General features: G+C 38.9%; 1 protein-coding gene across 1 annotated transcript in view; it reads left to right on the top strand.

Moving 5' to 3' along the window:
• The window catches only part of smpd3 (sphingomyelin phosphodiesterase 3), a 72745-nt gene that overhangs the window by 37603 nt on the left and 10467 nt on the right, over positions 1-24675 (top strand). The window contains exons 5-7 of the mRNA XM_020652764.3: positions 15914-15989; positions 20440-20601; positions 21620-21709. Coding sequence (XP_020508420.1) covers positions 15914-15989; positions 20440-20601; positions 21620-21709 — 328 coding nt within the window. The remainder of the gene's footprint in view (positions 1-15913; positions 15990-20439; positions 20602-21619; positions 21710-24675) is intronic.

Raw genomic sequence — 24675 nt, 5'->3', positions numbered from 1 at the left:
ATGGGGAATCAGCAGATTGTAGACAGTACTTGGTAAATCACTTCACATACACCCACATCAATTCAGACGTAACACATCATTCATTATGGTGAGCGCACACACCATAGTAATTATAGAACACACAACCTCTCCACATCACCCACTGAAAAAAGATAGATGCGGTCACATGTTTTAGCATGATAGTTAGGAAGTGGCATAACGCAATGGTTGTTCTAAGAAAACACAATGATGATGAACAAAATATTGTTGTATATAGGATCATTAGCATCTTAAAGATTCTGCTTAAATGTTGAAAGTTATGTTTACTGGATGATTTTATACAAATGTAATCATATTTTTAGAACTGTGTCAGTTTATATAGTTGGAAGGGGCTGATGTTTGAGGAGAGGCAGTGTACACCATATAGGTGTACACTGCCTATATAGGTTGCTCAATCAAAGAGCTGGCACACAGAGACAGACAAAACGTTCTAAAGGTTCCACTTTAAGAAGCTTTTCCAAATTGGAAAAAATATCTCTGGCAACAAATTATACTTTTCATTATTCACTGATCTCCTGATAATTTTTTTTAAACCAGCTTAGTAATGAGTTAGCTGATAAAATGTCTGGAAATATTTAAATTCATATCCCATCATAAAAGCCCAAAGTGATGTGTACAAATTTCTTTGTTTTGTCCCCAATTAACAACCCAAGCAGCCAAGACTCGTATTTTCAAGAACTAAGTTTGGCTCCTATTCTCATAAAAGGACTTAAACAAATGATCAACATTACGATTGCATTTTAATACATTTCATCTATCATTCTCTATCACTGCCCAAATGTTTAATTGGGATATCATCATGGCAAAATGCTCTCCATATTAGAATGAATTATATCTTTAAACATTATTGGGGCTGTGAAATATGTTGAAAGGATGTGGCATTCAACCTGGACCAAAGCATAGAGCCAGCTGCTCCAGCACCAACAGTCATTTAAGGACTTCTTACATGTTTTTCATTCTCTAACAAGAAATATGGAAGAGTCATCAGACATCTTCTAGGAAATGGATTCCACTTGCCACTTTCAGAGGGATGACAGTTTTCATGTTGTTATAAAAAGTAATGTAGACTTTATGCATCAAAATACCTAAAACCCCAAAACACTGGTGATCCAGATCCTGGCACTCAGAATCGTTTGAACACGTATAGTATAAATGGTATTTCATGGGGCTAGAAACATTTAAAATACACCTTCTGGCTTCCTCAATAAGAAATAGGATCAAATCTAGGGAACATTTTTTGAGAATTGCTTCCCATTTGTGTTTAAAATATTCATTCTCATAACCAAATGAAGGGAATTTGTTCAATCTCAGCTCTCTTAGAATCATGCCCTAACTCCATTAATCAGACATGGTGACAATATTTAAATGTAACTTCAGCTCTTTCTGGGAAAGTTTCTGGAGATTAAGCAACAGTTCACGTGAATCTGCCATCTGGGAAAGCTGCTGATCCAAATCAAGAAGTGTGTCTTTAACAATAATGTTCCTGCCCCTCGTCCTTGGTGTTGAAGAATGACTTGTTGTTGGCCATTTTTATCAGGTAATGGTTCCAAAATGTTCAAATTAAGAAAACGGAGCTCCTCCTGTCCAGGACAGCCCAAAAAATGTCCTTACATGTGAGAAAGAGAGACAACAGGGGTGCTTATGGTATCCCTTAAACCACCAGTGCTCATGCTTTCAAACTAGTTGAGGTTACTTTATGTTTAATGCATTGGAGCTGGATTGGTTCGTGACATGGCTGCATTTAACATATAGGCTGAATTCTGAGTAATAGGATTTTTCCAGTCGCTGCCAGTGTACTTTGTCTTGCTTAAGTTTGATTCATGCCCCTTTGAAACCACACTTCTTTTCTGTGTAATGAGAAAACACAGAGTTCTCCTTGGCGAGGAAACAGTAGAGTGTGGACTGGAGCTTACAAACTCAACGTGCACTGAATCAGTGATGAAGTTGGAAGTTTGTGTGTATTTGTCTATGTGCTCGTGTGTTTGTGAGTAATTCCTGTATGTGTGCTTGCCTCTGTGATGAGTGTTGACAGCGTGTGTGTTCATTAATCAGACACGTCCTGTGGCTGTCAGGATGTGAGCCTGGAACTGAGCCAGTTCCTGCTGTCGGAGCACCGCTTTATGCTACCTGATGCTGTGTGTGAGCATCTATTTGTTTGTGTCCGTACATGCCCTTACATGTAGCAGACTTAATAAAGACACACTCCATCACAGCTTGCATGCTGGCTGTCCCATCCTGTTAGTGCTGCTGCCTGTGAACTGTCACTCCAGCGTACAAGCTGACCTCACATCCCTGTTTCACAGCCCTGTTTGATAGGAGGTCTTTCCAGGTCCCCACGACAAGCTGGCTATCAGCCAGCTGGCAGGAACATGTCTCAATGCAAGCTGCTTTCACTCTCATCTCAAAGAGAAGAAAAACAAGCAATGTTAAATCAAAGGAATAGCTTTACTACCAGAACATGGTTTGCTAGACTCTCAGTCCCGATTTGACAGAGATTTCTGCCCCTAATCATGTATTCTTATTCTTCTATTCTTCAGCTTGTCCTTTACACTACAGGAAAAAAAACATGAACAACTACTGTAGTATTTTCAGGGCTCCCAGATGCCAATGCTATTCTGATTACCCATACACCTTGGCTTTTCTAGATTGGACTGCCAAAGCAGCATACTTGCGGACTGATTACCTACTTTTCAAAACTCCACACGTTACCCCTGGAACTGAGTCAGAGCCTTTGCTTTGAAAATCATGACATAGTGGTCATATAATGTGGGAGATGTTGGTTTTCAGACCCAGTACCTCTGGTTCTGGTCTGGGGTTCAAACACAGTTGATGAGAGTTAATTTACACTTTTGTTAAAGCGCCTTGCTGTTTTATTGAAATTGTGTGATGTGATATGTATCTTGAGCTGTATAGCTTATACGTGTTTTTGATGATTCACTTGTTCGTTACTGTGTACCACAGAAAAGACTCTAGACTAGTTGGGGATACGACTCGAATGTCATCAGACAGCCAACATGATAGCTGGGGTGTTAACTCCTACAGTGATTCTGGTATTGAATGCAGTGCTGAGGTTAATTGCTGCTGTAAGCCTTGATTTTGTTCAAAAGTAGGTTTTTTTATAGCATTTGTTGGGCTTTATGCCTTTATTGCGAGGATGTGACAGTGAGAAGAGTACTTAATCTTGGAGTAGGGAGTTGGGAATGATATGCTTAAAATGCTAAGGGTCAGATTCTAACCTGCTTCGAGGACTAGTTTTACCTAAATAAAGCCCATTTCTTGCCCCTCAAATCTAAACTGAATTGAGTATTTAGACTTGTGATACCTGTGAGGAGAATGCGTGAAAGGTAAGTTCTTGGCCTGAATGTCCTGTCCTCTTTGGCCACCTGTACAATAAACATCCAACATTTTAATAAAATGTATGTGAAATAAATTAGAAAAAAAGCACAGTACGTCACTGTAATGATAGGCTGGAGATTTATAAGGTCTGTAATTACATACATTCATATTGCACATATTTTATTAGCCTTATGCCCACACAAGCCGACCCTAATGTGTAAATGTCTTCATGGTAAAGTGATTTTCAGACTCAAGTGCCTAAGCAAATTAATCAAACAGCTGCAGTTCAAATGGAAATGTGTGACACTTGAAGAGACAGTTTGCGTGCCTTGCTCTTCACCATCAGTGAAGGAGCTTTTAAGAACCACATTGTTTATTTTCTGCTTCTTCATGCTCTGTTCTAACTGCGTGTTGTTGTTCTCATCAATGAAACACTGCTCACCATTGGCTTGTGCTGGCCCAGTCCTTATACCAGCTGTGTCTCCCAGCCAGCTGCAGGCTTTGATGTTCCTGCTTTTCTCTCCTCGTCTCTCTCCATCCTGCAGACGTCTTGGCAGCCCTCCAAGGCAGCATCTTGTTATAAACCCTCACTTCCCCTCCGTGATCCTCTGGTCACTCTGCCTCAGACTAATAGAGACTCTGGCTCACCCTGCCGCCAGCTGGGATGCATCTCATTAGAATCAGTTCATTTGATGTACCTGATGTTCATGCTGTTTTTCTGCTCACAGCTTACAGAGGCCCCATGTTTGTCCTTTAATATCCAACACAAAATACCAAGCTGAGTCAAATGTTAAAGTGATGATTCTGAACATTTTGACTTTAAATTTGCTTTCAACTCATCCGTGCCATGCCTTAGAATTTTTTTCTGAGACACAATCATGGATGGTGCTTTTACACCATCTTCCAATGATTCGATGTTGATTAGGTTTATATAGGTGAACTTTTCTTTGTCTATTCAGCGATTAGATCTAACCATAGTTGGTCTCCCATCACAGTCATGCAAACCATTCCATTTTACTATTTATTTCTATCACTCAAAACGGCCTGTCTCAAAGGAAAAAAGCTTAGTCATCCAAAGTCAAATGTTTTAACGTGGTACACGTACAGAACAAAAAACCTGAAAAGACAATTCCTACTCAAAGTATATTACCTAGAGGTTGTTCTGGTTATGGGAGTCCAAGGGAACATTATTTTGCCGTAATTTTAAGTAGTTTCTCTTGATGTTTGATGATGAGGACATAACCACCAACATATCCTGGTAGTATGCTCAGTGTGTACATCGGAGCGCAGGGCTTTGCACATGTCCAAAATCAAAAAGACGTTGATAAATCATGTCAATGTTGATTCACAGATTTAGATGACACGTGTGTCTATTTTCCTTAAACAGAAGTAAAGTCTTGATCGTACACAGCTCCAAGTACGGCACATTTTCAAAGCTCTTGTGAATAAAAACAGACTAATTCATCAAATAATTGATTAAAATAATAGTCTATATAAAGACAACTGATGGACTTGATTGGCAGTCCTTAATCTACCAAAAACTGTGTCACAAAGAATGCATGGACTTGTCATGGTGTTGTTAAATATCCCCCTAACTGAATCCAACATAAGCAAAGCATGTATTTGGAAACTATCAAACCTTTAATGTGGGTAATAAGAAATGATGTAGCCTAAGGGATTAACCATGAGGCCTACTAATAAAAGATCAGGCCAAGCAGTCTCGTGTCTGGAGGAATTATGCCCCTGTTGGTTGATTCTGAATATCAAGATTAACATCCAACTCAAACATTTAGTGCCAGTGCAGAAAGAAGTGAGTGTGTGTCCTGAGGCTAACAGCTAAGGATGTGGAGGTCAGGGTGATTGGGCGTGAAGGAGATCTGACTCCTTACAGGATACCATAGTTGGTCTCCCATCACAGTCATGCATTTCAATGTTCACATTCTGTAAAACACTGACCTGAAAACACTGACCTGAAAACACATGTTTTAGTTCAGTAATCTAACCATACCATTACTTTAACCTTTTCATATAACCACACACTTAATCCGTAATTATTCAAATATTGTATATTATCAACAGGCTTTGCACAATCAATCACAGCAGATGTTTTTTTTCTGACCATACGGTTGATCTGAGTATGTTTTGATTTTACATTACTTTAAGATGGGGGTCTCTTGACTTTTTAATTTGTCATTAATTCAGTTTGGGTTACTCTTGGTTAAAACTTCAATCACCTGACATCATGGTTCATTCAGCATTATTCCTGGTTTCAAGCTGGGTGTGTATGTAACGCTTACTCACTTGGGAAAAAAAAAAAAAGGTTCTTGAAATGGACTCCTACGTTTTTTTGAGTACCAAGCAAGGACGATGATGCTTTCATGGCATCCATTGTGTTCAATGGTGCGCTCAGTAGGTGTGCTTAGTGCTGAAATATGGAAGAAGCACATACACATGAACATGCATGAATGTGCAAATATTTAAGTGTCTCAGTGTTGAGAATGTAGTCACTGTAGGTGAAGGCATCGAGCACATTTAATGGAAGATCAAAAATAATTAACTGATGTTTTAATCATGATGTCAAATTATCTTATTTAAGCCATCCTCTTCTATTTTTTGTGTCAATAATAAACTATTTTAATTCTGTTATTTTATGTGAAAGCAGTCTTAGCGTATGGGGGCACAATCACATTGTCATTATTTACCCGTGGATGTATTTACCTGGAGAGCAACATTAGGTCAGCAACACAAGTCTGAATTGACTGAATTGTCAAGAAGTGATGCACTAGAAAGAAAGAGGGAGATAGGGTGAGAGAGAGAGCAAGAGAGACAGAGAGAGAGAGAGTCAGTGAGTGAGAGAGATAGAGAGGCAGAGATAGATTATTAATTAAAAATGTTTCCCTAAAGAGAGAGCCAGCTCTGGCTCTGTAATTAAAGCTTTTCAGTCCCAACATTTATCCCCTCTTATAATTATTTCAAACTACTAAGTGCATGGTTGAAGAGTCGCGTGTGTGTGTGTGTGTGTGTGTGTGTGTGTGTGTGTGTGTGTGTGTGTGTGTGTGTGTGTGTGTGTGTGTGTGTGTGTGTGTGTGTGTGTGTGTGTGTGCGTGTGCAGTTTGAATGCTTTACAGAAGATTAGGCTTCCAAACAAGGACACACTCCAATCTAGATCGGATAGAAAAGAATCAATGGGAGTTTCCTGAATCCACCCTGACCTTATACAACCAGAAGGACCTCCATTCATCATTAAGGTCAACTCAAATTATGTGCACAAATTGCTCCTCGATTCATGCCAAATAGATTTCAACTTGTGTCTTATTGCAAAACCTCAAAAACACTGCCCAATGTTAGAGCAACACAACAGGCCAAAGCTCCTAACAGTTGTCTCTTTTCACTTTCAGATTTGTATTTGCATCCAAATGCTGTTGTCTAACCAGAACAAAGATTCATAGTACATTTGACAGATATGTTGTGAAAAACTACAAACAATCTCTCAAAGTAATCAACAGAACTTTTTAAGGAAGTAAGTCATTATATTGATCAGTAATCGGAGACTCAAAGATGATTGATCAAATTGATCAGAGACCTGAGTGAGTGCTAATCTTCTCAGCCAGAATTTCATCCATATTGTTTTCCTCATTTTCTGTGTTTCGCTGCAAAACACACAACGGGAGAGCCAGCTGAAGATGTCAATCGTCTTTCTTGATTTTCTTCTGAAAAACACTTTTGACCAAGTGAGTTTCTGGGAGATCTCATGTCTGGGAAATCATTATTACAAATGGCAGGTTTGTGGTCTCCTAGTCTGGATGAGTCATCTAGTGTGTGCATTTGAGGATTATATAAAAATCAGTTGAAACTTTCCTTATGTCTGTGGTCTTCCACATTTTTAAAATTGGTTAAGATGTGAAAATCATCCAGTGTGTGGCCAGCTTAAGTGACGTAACACAATCTGAAACAGTTGATTAAAATCCTGTCTGCTGAATACAAGAGTCTAAATCATCTGCGTAAAGATAACAGATGTGTTAAGTTTAAATTGAAACGACTGAAAATTAAGAATGTGGTAAACCACAGCTCATCAGTCATCCTGCAGCCTTCTGAAGGCTAGCTGTCATCACGACAATTTGGCTGCTTGGTTTGAAATCTCAAGCGACTAATGTGAGGTGAAATCTCTGCTCTCTCTTCCTCTGATGGTAAAGTTAAGATGATTAGCTACAGCAGCCTTGGAGGTTTCATAATTAGGCTTTTGGTTTGCTTCTAGTGTGAAATCGTCTCTCACGGCTCACTCCAGTTCCGCTCTGTTGTGTTTCAATGCCGTGTAATGAGAGGAAGGCATGTCATATCCTGCATCTTGACTCATTTGCTGTTTCAATTTTAAAGAAATGTAGTTCATTACATTTCCTTTTTTTTAGTGCTAAAGAGCACAGGGGGTACAACTTTCAACACATATCACCGTGAATTGTTAAAGGTTTCTTATGCAGATTTGCAATGAGCTTTTGTATAATTTAAATTTCATCCTCCGCAGAGAGCGTAGATACAAAAACATTGAGAGTCCTTTCTTTCTTGTATGCATGGATACATAGACACACACACACACACACACACATACACACACACTCATAACAATCCCTTTAGGCCACTTGTCAGTTTCAGGGTGCACACACAGCTATTGAAGCATAGATAAGGCCCTGAAATATTAATAGAGAGCGCATCATGCAGATAGAGAGACGAGAAGAGGAGGAGCAACAGAAAGGGAAAGAATGAGGACAGTGCTGGAAAGAGAGAGAGAGGGGGGAAAGGAAAGATGAGATGATTAGATTAAACTTTAATGATCCCTGTGGTGAGATAAACTCAAAGTGAGAAATAAATAGCAACGGAGAAAAAAAAATCATGTAATACAAACAAACATTGGATCTTGTGTAATTTTTACTGTGGGGTTTATGGATTTAATTTAAGCTAGCACACTGTATTATATCTAAAAGAACTGATAAGTTATTACAGTAATTTGCTTTCCTGCTGAGAGTTAGATGAGAGGCTTCATACTACTCTTATTTCTGCTCACCGTTTATGTGTGTGTGATATAAAGGGTAAATGTTAAATGGGCTTAAGCTTTTCTAGCACTTTTCTAGTCCCATGACTACTCCAAACTTTTACACCGCAGGTCACACCCATTTGACACTGATGGCAGAGGCTGCTATGTGAAGTGGCCATCAGTATAAACTAATCCCATTTATACGTCACCGACAAAGCAGTGAGAGCAACTTGGGGTTAAGTGTCTTGCACAAAGATGACATCAGACATGTGGCTGCAGGTGCTGAGAATCAAACCACCAACCTTCCAGTTAAGAGATGGCCAATTCTACCACTGCGCCACATCCGCATGTTTAAATGCATCAAGTGAGAACAAAATAAGGACTTTAAATATTTTGATAATATATTGCAGCTGGGTTGTAGTGAAAGATGAAGAAAATGTGCAAAAGTGCTTAAAGTGCAAGCATCACATGTTTAGTCCATGCTTGACCGGAGGGTAGTCCAACATGGATTGATATTCAGGACGTCCTGTCATCCCATTTGAGCAAATGTGCAGACCTCTTCTTCCACAGTCTACTGTCTGTTCTTCCCATTTACTATAGACAAGGTAGCCCTTTTATTTTCCCCTCTAAAGGTACCTGCAGAGGAGCATTGTTCTTGGAAAATGTAACTGAGTAGATAGCGGTTGACATTGTAAAACATTTTAAAACCTTTGTACTACACAAAAAAAAGTATGTTTCGCATAGCTCAGCAATCCAACACAGCCCCACAATTTTTCACTGAGTCACATCTTGTGCAAGATTTTAAGAGAAGTTAATGTACCATCTGCATTTAAAAAAATTGGACAACTTAATTTCTTCTCTTGGCCACCCATTCTAACAAAACACTCATTCCATTAAGAGCAATTGAATCAGTACCTCAAATATTCAAAGGGAAACGTAGGATCTTTGCTCTGAGGTGTATTTACTGTACTTCAAAGTGAGCTGCATGTTTGCTATTTAATTCAAGTTAATCAGGCTAATGCTTTATTGTGGCTTTTAAGATTTTTTTCATTTAGAGCTCCGCACAGACAGCAAGCCAAAACAGCCATCCCATTATTGCCTATCAGCTTCCATTTGTCTAAATGAAAGTCCCCCCTCCCCCCATGCTATAACACCATGATTCATTCACCACAGGGATACATGTTGAGGTTTGTTCTTCATTCTATTCGACATGATTTGATCTTAAACAATGCACATTAATTTGACTAAAGGAGAGCGTCACAAAACGAGCATGTTTTTGAGTGACTGTTAAAGAGGTCACTGGAGGGAATGTGAGGACATGTAAGCAGCTGTAACATAGCAGTTTGATTCAAGCACAAGCACTTCATGTGCATATTTTTTTTAAGGGAAGTTCTGTTTCTCCACAACCTTGTTCTAATATTTGAAGAACTTGATCAGTTTATTGTTTTTAAGTATTGGGAGCACCAGTTGGCCTAGTGGTTAGTTACCATTTATAATTCATATTATCAATTTTTTGTCGATCTCAAAAACATCTCAAGGCTCATTGATGACTGCCCACTGCCACTTGTTAATTTACCCCTCGTTTCACAATGGAATATAAGACAGTGCCATCATCTCATGAAAAATGGAGGCGTTGGCTTTCTTTAATATTAAGAATGCATGTAACTGTGGTTGCAGATTTGATGGTAGATTGAAACAGGAATATGAAAAGAATATTCTCTATAAACAGCCTGCAGGAAGTGAGTTTCCATGGGGTCATTCCAATTAAAACTTGTAAAAGATGTAAAGTTACTCCTACAGTTGATCACATTCAAGCTAAAAGAGAGTAAAAGATACCCCCTGTGGTCCTCAATACGTGCTCTGTTTGTACTACATATCCTAAAGAGTAATGCATCATCCAGAGTGTGCCTGTCATGTCTCTGTCCTCTAACTTGTTCTCTATGAAGTTTTAGTTTCTTCATGTGGCTCTCTTTTCTCAGTTTAGAATAAACATCATGGACTTCTAATATATAACCTAATGCATTTCCTCTTCCTCTCCTCGTGCAACCATCCATCTTTATGTCAAACACTTTCCTCACTTTGCTCAGGGTTGGCGAAAAATTTGCCAGACCTGAAGATGTTGAAGCATCTTTAAGAGCTCTCTACATGGCATAGATTTTTTTCGATTTCTTACTATTAAGTGGGATAATTTCAGAAAAGCAAGGTGAGGGAAACTGAGACAGACAGACAATTCTGAGTTTGTACCTCTTTTCCTCTGGTAGACATTTGGTAAAATAATCCTTGAAAAGATGAAATATAATGTTTTCAGCTTTCAGCCAGGCTTCCTTCGTTCTTGGTTGCATAAGTAGAGCCTATTTTTCCCCTCTGGCAGGGATGGTTTTCAGAGTCTGATGTGTTGGGTGTCCGTATTATATATAGTTTCACATCTCATGCGCCCTCTGTCCTCAGACACGTTCTCTATCTTCACCTCATACTAGTGGCAAGTTTGGATGTGAAAAGAAAGGTGGCAGAACAGTTTCCTGATAGCTCTCACTGCAAGTATCATTTTGTTGAGTGAGGGATACTTTTCACCGTTAGAACCTAATATCCTGGGTTCATAGTGGCCGTTTCTGCGATCATTTATGTATGTTGAGAAGGGGTTGGCCTAATTAGCTTCACCATTGTTTCTGGGTTTTTCCATGAACTGCCAACTGTAGCAACCCAGAGAGAAAAACTGACAGCCCTCTTTGTTAGTCTGTACTTTCTGTTTATCTATCTCCCAATGCAAAGACAGTGGAATGACATTTTGGACAGCTACCAGTAAAAGACTTTCAAATAGAGGTTTCAGGGTGGATTGTGTCTCAGGATAGGTCTTACATTGTTGGCTAATTATATCCCTCAAAACATCCTTGAACTGGAAAATGGACCTTGTATACGACTCCTGTCCAAGGCTGTCTTTAAGGTGGCCATTAAGGGTGTATTCAGTCCTGTCTACAAGTCTCCATCTACTCCATTCAGCCGCCTTTCCACTTAAAACTAACCACCCCTTAATCATCATCTCCCTTTCTTTGGAACCCTTTATTCCTCCTCCTCATCGTCAGTCTGCATCCACCCACTGGCACTTGAGCGCTGCCAGCCTCAGCCAGGCTGTGTGTCTTGTTTCTGTGAGGCTGAAGGACTCCTCAGCTCTGATGCTAAAGGTGTCTGATTAAATCTCCAGTAATATTCCATTTACTGCAGCTTTGCAAACAAACACCGCTGCTCAGGGAAGGGAGGACTGCTGTTGGGAAGATTTACTGAAAAATATATAAAGTGAACAAGGACATGTTGCAAAAAAATGAAATCATCAGCTGTGTTTATCATGTGCAGAAGATCCAAGATACAGGAAATCCATAGACGGCCACTTAGGTATAACCAACGCCTTTTCATGACAGCGATCAATATCTGACTTTTTTTTCCTGCTGAAGTAGAAAGTTTAATGCCCCTGGGAGAACAGCAGCCCATTCATAATGCAGCATGAAATGTCATTTTAAATGCCTTTTTTTTGCCTTACAAATACAATTCAAGACTATTTTTACGGAAAAAGAGGCTTTTTCTTTTATATGGAAACCCAGCCTATTTTCATTCCCATCCTCATGGTCAAACACAACATTACATGGTGAAGGTGCTCTTCCATCATCATTGTTAAAACAGCCCTCAGGCCTCATGTTTTAATTCCTGTTTGAAACCAGTACACAATGTTTACACTCCTTTTTTGAAGCTGACTCTGTTTTTGTAGCTTCTAATGTAACCTAAAATCTTAGTATTTGGTATGCTTAAATATGACAATACTGTATCTGTTTAGCAATGTTATTAATATTTTTACATGCTGAAGGCTTTAAAAACATTTCTAACCAGGCATCGGCGGCTGTTGCTCAGTTGGTAGAGTTGGTTGGGGGTTTGATCCCCAGCTCTTGCAGCCACATGTCCGATGTGTCCTTGGGCAAGACACTTAACCCCAAGTTGCTCCTGCTGCTTCATATGAATGTGTATGAATGGGATTAGTTACTTGATGGTCTCTTTACATAGGAACCACTGCCATCAGTGTGTGAATGGGTGGGTGTGACATGCGGTGTAAAAGCACTTTGAGTAGTCAGAAGACTAGAAAAGCGCTATATAGCTCAAGTCTATTTACCATTAGAAATGGTATAGCTATATCTTAACTGGTGAGCCTGGCATGTGAAAACTGACTTCTTTGCTTGCAAGTTCGGAGTGAGAATATGTTGCCATATAGCATATTATTGTATAGACCAGCAATGACAATTGTCTTTGCATTTTTTTCTTTTACTGACAGTGTGAACAAGCTCTTTAATGTTCTGAATTACATCTTGTACAACATGGCTAAGACTCTAAATAGCCGTGCTAGCAGCTCTGAAAAGCTGTAGGAAATGCATCATGAGACTCTCAAAGCTCTGTTTCATCAGGACTTTAACAAAGTGTGTGCTCAAATGCCAACCTCAACATACTAACATGTTAACAATGCTCACATATTGTTGCTGACAGATACAATGTTTCACATGTTCTCAGTTTGTAAAGCAGCTTTTTAAACAATTATTAATAAGCACAATTCATAAACAATACAATGTATCTTGAGGGGAGCATTGATGTCTTTGTCAAATGATTCTTGATAGAGTTGTGTGGAATGTGGACCGAAGCTTGTGAGCAAACTGACTGACAAGACTATTGTGCTTTGACTTAAACTCATCAAGAGGGGAAAAAAGAAAAAAAACTTTAGTTTAATTCTTGGTTGACAACTGATTTCTGTAAAGTGCCGAAAAAAACACAGCTATGAAGAGCTTAAAAGGGAGGCATTATAAAAATGAAAAAGACAGCTTTAAAAGTGAAAAGGGAAATTACTGTGGCATATCTGACATTATTTTATTACATAAGGCTAGAACTAAAATTATTACATTAAACCAGGGTTGAATGAAGATGATTTAGCCTGAAATAAAGAGGGAAAGTGCTTCTCCATGTTTTAAACTCGACGCAGGAGCCAAACCTCGCATCTAGCTGTTGGACGCTCATCAGAAGAGACAACAGGGCTCTCAGCAGACAGCAGCACTTCCTGCATCTTGCCTTTTTAAAGCCGCATCAGTCAGCTGCAGCAAGATGCATGATTATGTCCCTGCTGCAGCAGCCTGTAATCATGTGTGGAAACAGTCAGTGTACAGGAGGAGAATTGCAGACATATTGTTTCATTCATATACATTTTACTTATTGTTTAGAACGTCACGTGCCAAGTAAACATTATGATCAAAAACAAAAGCATTATATCCAGCCTTCAACTATAAATCCTTCTCTAGATTTATATAAAATCATTTCCATCCCTTTTTGTTATTTTAAAATGAGATATTCCAGTAAAACGTCTACTTTAAGTTTTACCAATTGTCATTGTTTGCTCATGTTTGGTTAGTTTATTCCTTGGTTTGTTGCTTAGTTGTCATTTCCTGTCTTAATTGTTATTTTTGTTATTTTTATTGAATTTACATTTTTCCTGTTTTATTTTGCCATTTCACCCTCCTTGTGTTCCTGTTGTCCCAGGCTCTTTCCGAATAGCCACAGTTCAGTAGGTAGTACGTACTTTTCAGTAGGGAGTTTCAGTATACTGAACTTTTAGTGATCATTCAGTAAGCATTTTTTGGGTCCACCTCAGTATACTGAACATTTCAGTATGGATACTAACTTCCGAGTTTCATGCAGTATGGATCGGATGTGTGCTTTCAGGAAATGAATTGTATTTTACCACCCACAATGCTGTGCGAAAGTAAACATAAAATCATCACGTCACGTCCTCCTCCAAATCAAAACAAACGAGCGTGGATTAATTGAATCAATTTTGAATCTAGAGTTAAAGTCCCGACTGAAATCACTACTTTAAATTAACAACAGAAAATAAAACAAATGTCTGCATTATTATAAAACCTTTCCCCCTCTATTTAAATAATGATTTTACTCTTTAAATGCATCTTTATTGGTTTATTTTATATTCTGTATATTACTGTCTTTCATTTGTACTTTTCTTTATGTAGGCTACTCTATGTTATTTAATCTGTCTTATACTTGCTTTTCTTACCTGACTGTATATGAGCATTACTCTTCTTGAATAAAGCTAAACAAAAAAAAAAAACGGGTGGATGAAGCCGGTTCGCGTAACATAAATTAATGAATCAGACGAAGTAGGAACAAATATCTGCCTACTGAATAGTAAAGTATAGTACAAAATATAGTACTAAACAGTATACAGCACGGATAGTAGGTACTGTCTACTGCCTACTGACAGATTGAGTAGGTACTTCACAATTCGGATACAGCCCTTGTGTGTTGCTTTACTGTAACATTTTGAAGTGAAGTGTCGCCTCTTTTATTTGTTTGCCTCCCTATTTGATTGCCTTCATCAGTTTCACCTGTGTCTTGTCTGTCACACCTGTGTTTGATTACCCTGTCAATTTGTTTTCCTCCCTTCTGTATCAGTTCATGATCAGACTTTCCATGCTGTTCCTGTAGTCTATTGCTGATTTTCTTTGCTACTTCTTGTCTTTTTTTATCTGTTTCATGGACTTTTCAGTTGGGACATTTTTGTTTATTGTGCACTTTGAAATTAGTTATCTTTAGTTGTATTACCTTTTTGTTAAATCATTTGTTTGGGTTTTGTCTGCACTTGGGACCTCCTCTACATTTGTTTTTGAATGCGAACATGACACCAATATTTATTTAACTATGGCCAGTCCATCTTTTTCCGTATCCAAGTTTTTTTTTTTTTTTTTTGTCTTTGTAAAGATGACCATATTTAGACCAAATGGAAACAAAATCTCTTATATGTAGTTGACAAATAACATGGCAGCAACTCATCAATCACAGACACCCACACCCTTCAAAGCATATTCAGCTATATTTTCGATTGAACTCTAAATGGGAATGAACATCATGCTTTACTGAAGACTTGAAAATACCAAGAGGGGCCAGAAAATGATTAGAAACAAAAAGGGTTTCTCAGGTTACACATCACCTGAGAAGTCGTATTCCTCACTGCTGGTCATTAAAAAAATTAATTATTAATATGCAGTCTATCACAGGGAGAGCATTATAACGATGGGCCTGGTATATGTAGTTTCTATACAGATGGACTGTGTATGAACTGGTTAGTAATGATTGAAAAATAACATAAATGAATTCCATCATTTCTCACTTCATTCTGTATTGAATGCTAAGCGCCTCTCATGGCACATATGTTTATTAGTTAAGCTAATGCTGTTTTGTATAACTAACCCAAATTTGCGGCGATTAAATGAGTACTGTAATGACTCAGTCTCCCCACAGGGATCAATAAAGTTTCACCTCATCTCATCTCATCTATCATATCATATCAGCTAATTGGTGGTATTGTTTATTGCCACACTTTACACACACAAACACACGCTTTAAGTGAGCCTTGATGTGTCTTCTTTGAACGCAGTGAAGTGACTTCATGTCATGTTTGTCTCTGTTTCCCTGCAGGTCCATGTTGGCACCTCCCATCAGGAACAAAGGGTTGTGGGATATCTCACGTGTACGCATCTCCATGCCATTGAAGGTACAGTCTTATGTTTTACAGCTGCAGCCCTGACTTTCCCTCTGTCCTTTCGTATCAAAAACACACACACATGCACACAGATTGATAGGATTTAATTTTGGCCTTTTGCTTTTTTTCCAATGCCGGTTTAAATTAGGAGTGTAGAACATCTGAGCTATCTGTGTTTGTCTTGGTGATTATCTCTCTCCGGAACAGCCAGACAGCTACGGCCATCCAGCTTTCCACACAGTGCCCAGTGTTTGTGTAAGTGTGTGTTTGCATGTCCAGATAGCTAGATAAATGGGCACATCAAAACCTGTGTGTGCCCCATCCTGCTGTTCCCATGGTGACCTGCTCAAGCTGTTTAAGGCGTCACAGCCCTATATAAAGCCTCTGGTTGATGCCTCCCTCATTTTTTACCAAAGACACGTCTCCCCCTTCTTGTGCTATTCTGGGCTCCTCCCACGCTTCTCTCTGGTCTAAATATAGCAGTGCTTGGGCTGTTTCTAAAGATACATCAAACACAAAGCCTTTGGGGGAATGGGGGTAGTAGGGGCAAGACAGCCAGAACCGGTCTGAAAATAGGGGATGGAGCACAGAGACCTGATTCTTTTCTAAGAGAAAGGAGTAGTTGTGCGTGAGGATTCACTAGCTTTGCTTGATTGTAAGATTATGTGATGCAGTTTGATTGACTAAATGCAGAACAAACACTGTACTCTGATTGGTCAATTAGTACTTTGATTACAAAGTGGTTTTCATGTACTGTATGCTGTTCTCCACCCAAGCAAAAACATATAAATATATATTGCAACATAGCAGGGAAAATAAAATGTAATGGTCAGGTTTTCAAAATATCTAGAGGAAATGTAATGTGTCCAAAAGGGTTTCATATCGCTGGTATAGTATTGATGAGTGACAGAGTATACATATTTATTGAAAAGAACACCAACAGCAAAATGTGACTTGAATTAGCCATTTGGCATCAATGCACCTTTTGGTGTTCTTAAAATATCACTGGATGTCCTAATGATTTACTAAAAGACTGATGCTGTGTTGTAGTTGTTTATGTGATGTAGTTGTTTTTGAACATTTGATATTTACAGCTACACTTGGGAGAATGGGTTTCTTTTTTGTTTCTACATGACGTTTGATCAGGGGCGTTTCTAGAGGAGTGGCATCGGTCCTCCTTGAAATCTTACTGGCCACCCAAAATGTCTTATCACTTGCCTTGCCAGAGGTGTGACATATGTTAAAATCAACCATTCAGGCTGTGTTGCAACATGCAGCTCATATTTGTCAGTGTGCAGATATTTGTTGGTATTTTGTAAAATACATTAAATTGTGACTTTTGACGTTTTTGCCGTTGTTTTGTTTAAGCCCTTGAAGAATTACGTTTAGAAGATGTATATGTTGCCATTGTATTGTGTTCCTTAAAAGTCGATGTGATTAGTACAGACAGCAGGAGTTGATAAATGTTCTTTATTTATGTGTGTGCCCCCAAAATTGAGGCCATCCCTGCACAAGTCAGGGCCGTTGTTGGGCCAACCCAGTCAAAAAAGTCTGGACGCCCCTGACTTTAATTGTAAATAATGTCAGTGAGAGAGCAGCTTTTCATTTAGGAAAACCATGAAACTAAAGTCGTTTTCATTTATTTAATAATTATTTAATCAGGTCCAACTTATTTGGAGCAACAGGAAGTTGGTGGCATAGGTGGTGGGAACACACAGCTCTTACCATAAACAAACATAAATATAATCCTATAACAATCAGTCATCCCTTCATATCGTCATCACGGTTTGTCTGCCTTGTCATTTCATTTTGGACAGTTGTTCATTTTTGGATAGTTAAAGACCCTTCCTTACACAATGTAATGTGACTAAAAGTATGGTTTAGAAGTTTGGACATAGATATGGGTCACTACACCATGTCTATTAATGTCTTTTAAGAGTTCTTAGATCTTTTGGACACAATGCAAACCATTCACAAAGTTTAAATGACAACTGTAAATGGTCAATGAACTTGAGCTTGTAAATCGCTTTCCTTGTCTTCAGACTATTCAAAGTGCTTTTTACAAAGAAAGTCACACTGACCCATTCACACACTGATGGCAGAGGCTGCCTTGTATGTAAAGTGTCCATCAGTATTAACTAATTCAATCATACCAATCCACACACCACAGACAAAGCAGCGGGAGTAAGATGGTATGGCTTATTTGGAGGACCTTTCCAACTAAACCATGTGATCTGATCTGATAGGGAATATGACTGCACAACTAATCAAACTTATTACATAAGTAAAATGCACGTACAAATTATCATATTGTTTAGTCAAAACATCATCCAAGGTTTCTCACACCAACAGAAAGCTTAAGTTAACTTAGCTTAACACAGACATAAACACACATGCAGGAAAATGTACAAAAACGGTGCCCCCGCATCTTCAACCTTTCTTCATTTCTTCTTCTCTAACTGATGCAGGAACAAAAACAGAAAAAAAAAATACATTTCATTTCACATGTACTCGAGCTGAAGCTGAGAGTAATCAAAGCCAAAGCCACCTACTCACCCACCAACATCTTGACACCTCTTTGTTTCTCACACTCTCCACAATTCAGCTGTTATTTCTCCCTCACACATTCTCACATACCGCCTCCCTCCAGTCGCCTCCTCCCCCCTCCCTCCAGCTCTTATTTTTTAGATTTACTGGCAGCAGAGACCAAGACGAAAATACTGCCAAAGCAAAAACAGCACCAAAAGTGACATAAAATTGTGTCACCAATATTAGTAACATAATAAATCTGCTCAGTAGAGTAAGTCAGTTCAATGAGACACAGTTCTGTGCAGTTTGTTCTGATAACATGTGAAAGAACAACATGTTAAACTCTGTGTAGTAAAAGGATGAAACTCATTCACTGCTTGGGTCTGGGGGAAAGAGTGAACGGTGTGGGGATTTATTAGAACTTTTGCTGAGAACAGACTCCTGCTGCTGCTGCTGGAGCAACAATGATGAAACACATCTGTAAAGTTGCAGACCTGGGAAAGAGCAGAGATGCTAAGACACTCATTGAAATATGCCGTAATGGTTGATAGTTCTCTGTGGTTTTGAACATTTGAACATCATTACTATGAGATTTTACCCATCTCAAACAACATGGTCATTTGTGCCATTGCAAAAAGATAAATATTGACCAAGTTATCAAGTTATTTTACCAGAATCCCACTGTGATGTCACAAGAAGAGCAAATTTGAAACAGAGCACTTTTCTCTGTGTCGTAAGACTTCTGCAGACTACAAACACAAGACTGGATGGGTTTATTTCACATTTTATGCATCGGTAGACACTCAGGTTACCCAAATATATGTTCAAAAAGACTGTAAAAGTGGATTTTTCATAATATGTCCCCTTTAAAATATCAGTAATGTGTGTTTATGGAATAAGCTTAACAGTCATTACACCTGCATTAGACAGTAATTCTTTCAAGTTTTTTATTCAGGTCATATTCTGACAGATTATGATATTAGTGACTTCAGTGTTCTAAGTATATGAGCTGATGTTTGTTGAAGTTCTCAGATTCACAAATCAAGGACTGCAGTGGCTGATAGCACCTCAAATTGTTCATCACTTGTTGCTGCTCTCTGCCTGCTCAAGGTTTATTTCAAAATCATATAGCGCTAATGAGACTCAAGTGACAACACAAACGTTTTGCACCGCTCTTATTTTGCATAATGATTATGGAGACGAGCTATCAGCGCCTCAGCTATTGCATGCAGAGTTCAGTTACGCAGCCCAGATGGATGATGAGTTTGCGTTAATGGCGAAGTGCAGAAATGGTCGATTCAAAATTGGTTCGCATTTCCACCACCAAATGTATGCATGTTATTTGATTTAAATGCAAACTGCACCAGGAGGACATTTGCTCTGCAGCACATTTAAAGGCATTTAGCCTTTCACAGACGCTCTGAGAATCACTATTTATTTTGCCACATTTTTACGGGCTTGTAAAAGCTGCAAAGTTAAGTTGTATGGAATTGAATCGAATGCTGTATAGATAGATTTATTTTTACTGGACTTTTATCGTATAAGATCGTAGCCTTTGGTTTCAGATCAGAGAGGACTGGATTTGATCAGTGCACTGGACTTTTGTTTTCTGTATCATTTTGTGTCTTCTTAAGCAGTATTAAACACTGTCTTAAATTGTATTACACCTTATTGCCTCATTGGTGTTTAGATAGTTAAATATGAAAGTAGATAGACCCTACAATAATAAAATATGCTGTAAGGTCTTTCATCACATTGCCTGTTCCTCTACCGCCTTCCTTAGTTTCTTTCAGAAAAGCTTTGGTGACTTTACTACAAACACTCTGATTCACTCCCTTTCTCTCGTGTTTCCCTTCTCTAACACACACACACACACACACACACACACACACACACACACACACACACACACACACACTGCTCTGTCTAACAGGTGATGCATCAGTACGTTGTGAGCAGCTCGACCTGCTGCTCCAATGGGGGGCTGAGTTTCGCCAAACCTCGTCCCAACCACCTGAAGGAGAGAAGGTTCTGGAAGACCTGGTGGCCTTTGATGTCATCCTGGGAGACCTCAACTTTGATAACTGCTCCTCAGGTACGCAGCTGTCGGATCTAATCTGCCCGTTCTGTTATATGCCAAGCATGTTGAAGGCTTCGTTTCTTAATTTATCATACAAAGACCAGAAGCACCAACATCTAGCGATAGGGTAACTCTATAGAAGTAGAAATCCTCCTATAGCTGTGAAACAGAGCAGCTGCATAGTGATTGTCTTTTTCCAGATGAAACTTATGAATTATTTATATATTTAGCTGCGACGTAAAGGGCTGAAGGTGAAATGCACTTGAAACAAATCACTCCTCAATAATCTATTTTAGATTAATTCCCACTAAGTTAACTATTTTCAATATTCTCATCAATCTAAATGTAAGCATGAAGCACAGCTCTTCTCCAGTAAACTATTCATTCATTTATTCACAAATTATTCATGGTTACCTGAAAGTGAAACTAGTTTTATTGTTGTGCAACTCAAAGGGACTGAATGTGAAATTGGCCATATTAAGTGAACTATCACACACACTTTTTATTGTGTATGTCTGCTTTTACTAAAGCATTGTTGATTTAAATTGCATGTTAATACAAAGTACAAGGGCGCTAGTGGCCTGGTGGTTGTACGGAGTCTGCAGTCCTCCAAGCAGGCAGCCCGGGTTTGAATCCGAATTTTGGCTCCTTTCCCACATGTCAGTCCCCACGCTCGCTTTGATTTCTGACTCTATCCACTGTCCTGTCTCTACAATGAAGGCATGAAAGCCAAAAAATAAATCTTTAAAAAGATATTCTAGACTTTGTTCAATTTTCATTATTAAACTTTGTTTTCCATCTACAGAGATACAAGAAACACAAGAAGGAGAAAACATATTGATATAAGTTATTTTATCTTTTCCACATTTGGTTTCCAGATTCATGTCTTACTTATTTCTCCTTTTTCCTGAGAAATTATTCCTGAAGAAATTGTGTAACAGAATCACCAGAAGTATCAAGAATTGTAACGTTTTACTACAACCTGTGACTCTGTCTAAAACTATACTGCATGTGTGCTCCTGTGTTTTTCCAGAGGACAAGCTGGAGCAGCAGCATGCACTTTTTACTCAGTACAAGGACCCATGTCGCCTGGGGCCAGGGGAGGACAAACCGTGGGCTCTGGGTAACAACACACACTCACATGCACACAAATCCACACAAGCACAGTCACAAGCGCCACTAAGGACACTACCACACGTCACATATCCTCTATTCTTCTAGCTCATTTACATCTGATTTATGCCAGCATTCAAAGAAGACATCTTTGAGTAAATACAAATACACACCACAAAGTAAGTAAAAAAACTGTTATATTACATAAGGAAATGCAGGTGTTACTACACACACAGCATCAATGGCTTAGAAAATGTGATGATCCATAGAGCGCCTGCCGAGCAGAGCGGACTATAATCTGGCTCTGTTGGGATAAATCAGGATGCACCCACAGTGTGAATTAAAATACACCCAATACAGCCTGCTGAGACATGGGCATTAGTGACGTAAGTACTGGAGGGTTTTGGTCTGGATGTGAAGTGTTATTTAGGCCAGCTGTATTTTTATGGGACAGTGTTGGCAGGACGTAGTGAAAGGGCTCGTTCAGAGGAGGGCTTATTTATTTGCACAGCGACATTTTAGGCAGCGAATCAGAGGAAAGATCTTTGCCCCCCGCTTGGTTTCTATTAGACAGGAGGGAGGCAAGAGAAAGGAAAGACTAGAAGAATGGATCAATGAATCAATGAGAGAAAGTGAGGACAGATTATCCCATTTCATAATGCCTTTCCAAAGGAGATTAGACCTAAATGAAGACAATAGAGGGACAAAATAATGCAGGCAGAGAACCAGGTGGACAGCTATTGTCCCATGTTGTCTGAGCTGTCTATTGTCTGTGTCCAGATAGATTTCATGAAACCATTGCAGAAACAGTTTGGACAGGCCAATCGCTTGTCCTACAGAAGTGCTGTTTGCAGCACTGCAGTATGGCTGTTTGCAGCTTGAGAATGGCTTATCTTATCGAGTTCACTAAACAATGCACTGCGTTAGGATCTCAGTTATACAACTGCCAAGCCTGAAGACAATCAGTACATTGAATATCAACACATGTGATTGAATTTCAAAAACAGAAGCACAGCCATTCCTTGGTTTATAGTTAGTTAAATCAGGAGAGACTAGTAAATGAACTAAAGATAAATATTCATTTTACATATATGACAATTAATTATTGTCAGAGAATCTATCCCCCCCTGGAGTCCAGACACTGGTGATGGAGGTGTTGGCTGATGATGTTGTCTCAGGCTGTGGTGTCTCTAAGCCCGAAAAGCAGAAATAGATGTCTCTGTCTTAGTGGGATCTTTGGCATTGGTAGGTGGCAATTTGTTTCACATAGGCAGGGCAATAGGAGCGGGCTGCAAGGCGTAGGCAGGCCACATGGTGTTCATCAGTCATTGTGGATCTGTAATTGGACTTGATGATTTTCACATGAGAGAAAGCAGACTCACACAAATAGGGTGATCCAAGAAGAGCTGTCAGGTTCAAGGCATATCTTCTAAAGGTGGGATACTTTTGTTCCAGCAGTAGGTTCCAGGACTCTCTGTTTATGCCAGGTGTTGCCCTGAATTTGATCTAAAAGTCATTTCGCAGTGTTAGAATCTCATTTTCAGCAGCAGAGCGATCCAGGTGGAACAGTAACGCTATTTTGGAAGCAATGTCATCTCCATCACTACTTGCACTAAATGGAAATAAACATAGCTGGCAACAGGCTCAATGGATGCAAAGTCAGTAGAAAAATTCTGACAATATGCACTTAACTTGTTCATCATAACGGGCAATTTCAAGCTGTGCAATGTCTTTTCCTTGACATACTTCTGCCTGCATGTGAGGAGAGTTCCGCAGGTCGTGCAGTCTTCTACAGCCACGAACAATGCTTCTATCACATCTTCCCTGGTCTTAAAAAACGCATTGTGTTAAGCTAGAACGTGACTTGATAGGATGCTATGGTTGCAGTGTTACCCTTGGTTAGTAGTAATATATATATATATATATATATATATATATATATATATATATATATATATTATAATAGTTAGTAATAAGTCTTTATAGATACACACTGAACAGGGGGGTTGAATTTTGTAATAACTTTCCCGATATGAGTTATGCATAGTTAGGGGCGTGACAGACTAGACTGTAAGCTGCAGCGTTGTTGGGGTTTAATAGATGGCTTAAGGCCTATCCCCACTCCAGCTCTTCACAAGAAACACATTGAAATGTCTCAAAATATTGTCAATACTTTTGGGGACACATACGAACATTGAGGTATCAGTATATCTGGTTTTGTCAACAGAGTAAACTGATTCCACTTTTACTTTTAGATCCCCTAAAAACAAAAATGTTTTTCAAATACTTATATTAAAATTGAACAAAATCCCACATCATACTTGTTACAGGTGTAGTAGCAGAGATGATTGAGGTCCATACAAGTTATTAAACCATAAGACCATCTAATGAAATTGATACTGTGTTCTATTATGACTTTTGCGACAGATTTGAGATCTTGCAGTTTAATGTGGACCTTCTTATGCTGTTTGGTTTTTAAAATAAAACACCCCTTGTTCCTTTTCCAATCATGTTAGACTTGCTTTCTTTAGAGAAACACTCAATAGATGTCAAGAGGAACCTGACAGGTTGGCAGACAAACCAGGGCTAAAATGCTAGTTGAAATTAAATATTGGTCCTGGTAGTGAGTAGCCTGTATGTCCAGTAACAACTGGCCATATGCATTCAGATGCATTTGATTTTATGGTTGGAAAAATCCCCTTGGTTCCAACGAAGTGAACTGCCACTGTTTGGGGAATACCCTATCCTGATTAAACATGAAAACACTTCCTGCACACAAAAACAAATCAGTCCTTTTCCACATAATTTTTGACAATCGTGTAAGCTGCTGCCTCAGCGACAAGACAGTAAAAGTCCCCACTTCTATTTAAGCATTTAAAAGCAGGCGAGAGAATTCACCTATCGTTAAGATGACAGAAAGTTTGATTGAGTGAGCATTTCAGATATGGCAGCTGCTATGGATAGGCTTCCAAAACA

Source organism: Labrus bergylta, chromosome 7 (genome assembly GCF_963930695.1).
Source record: "Labrus bergylta chromosome 7, fLabBer1.1, whole genome shotgun sequence".
NCBI lineage: Eukaryota > Metazoa > Chordata > Actinopteri > Labriformes > Labridae > Labrus > Labrus bergylta.
The sequence above is the reverse complement of the archived record's forward strand: the minus strand, read 5'-3'. Positions and strand labels throughout refer to the sequence as shown.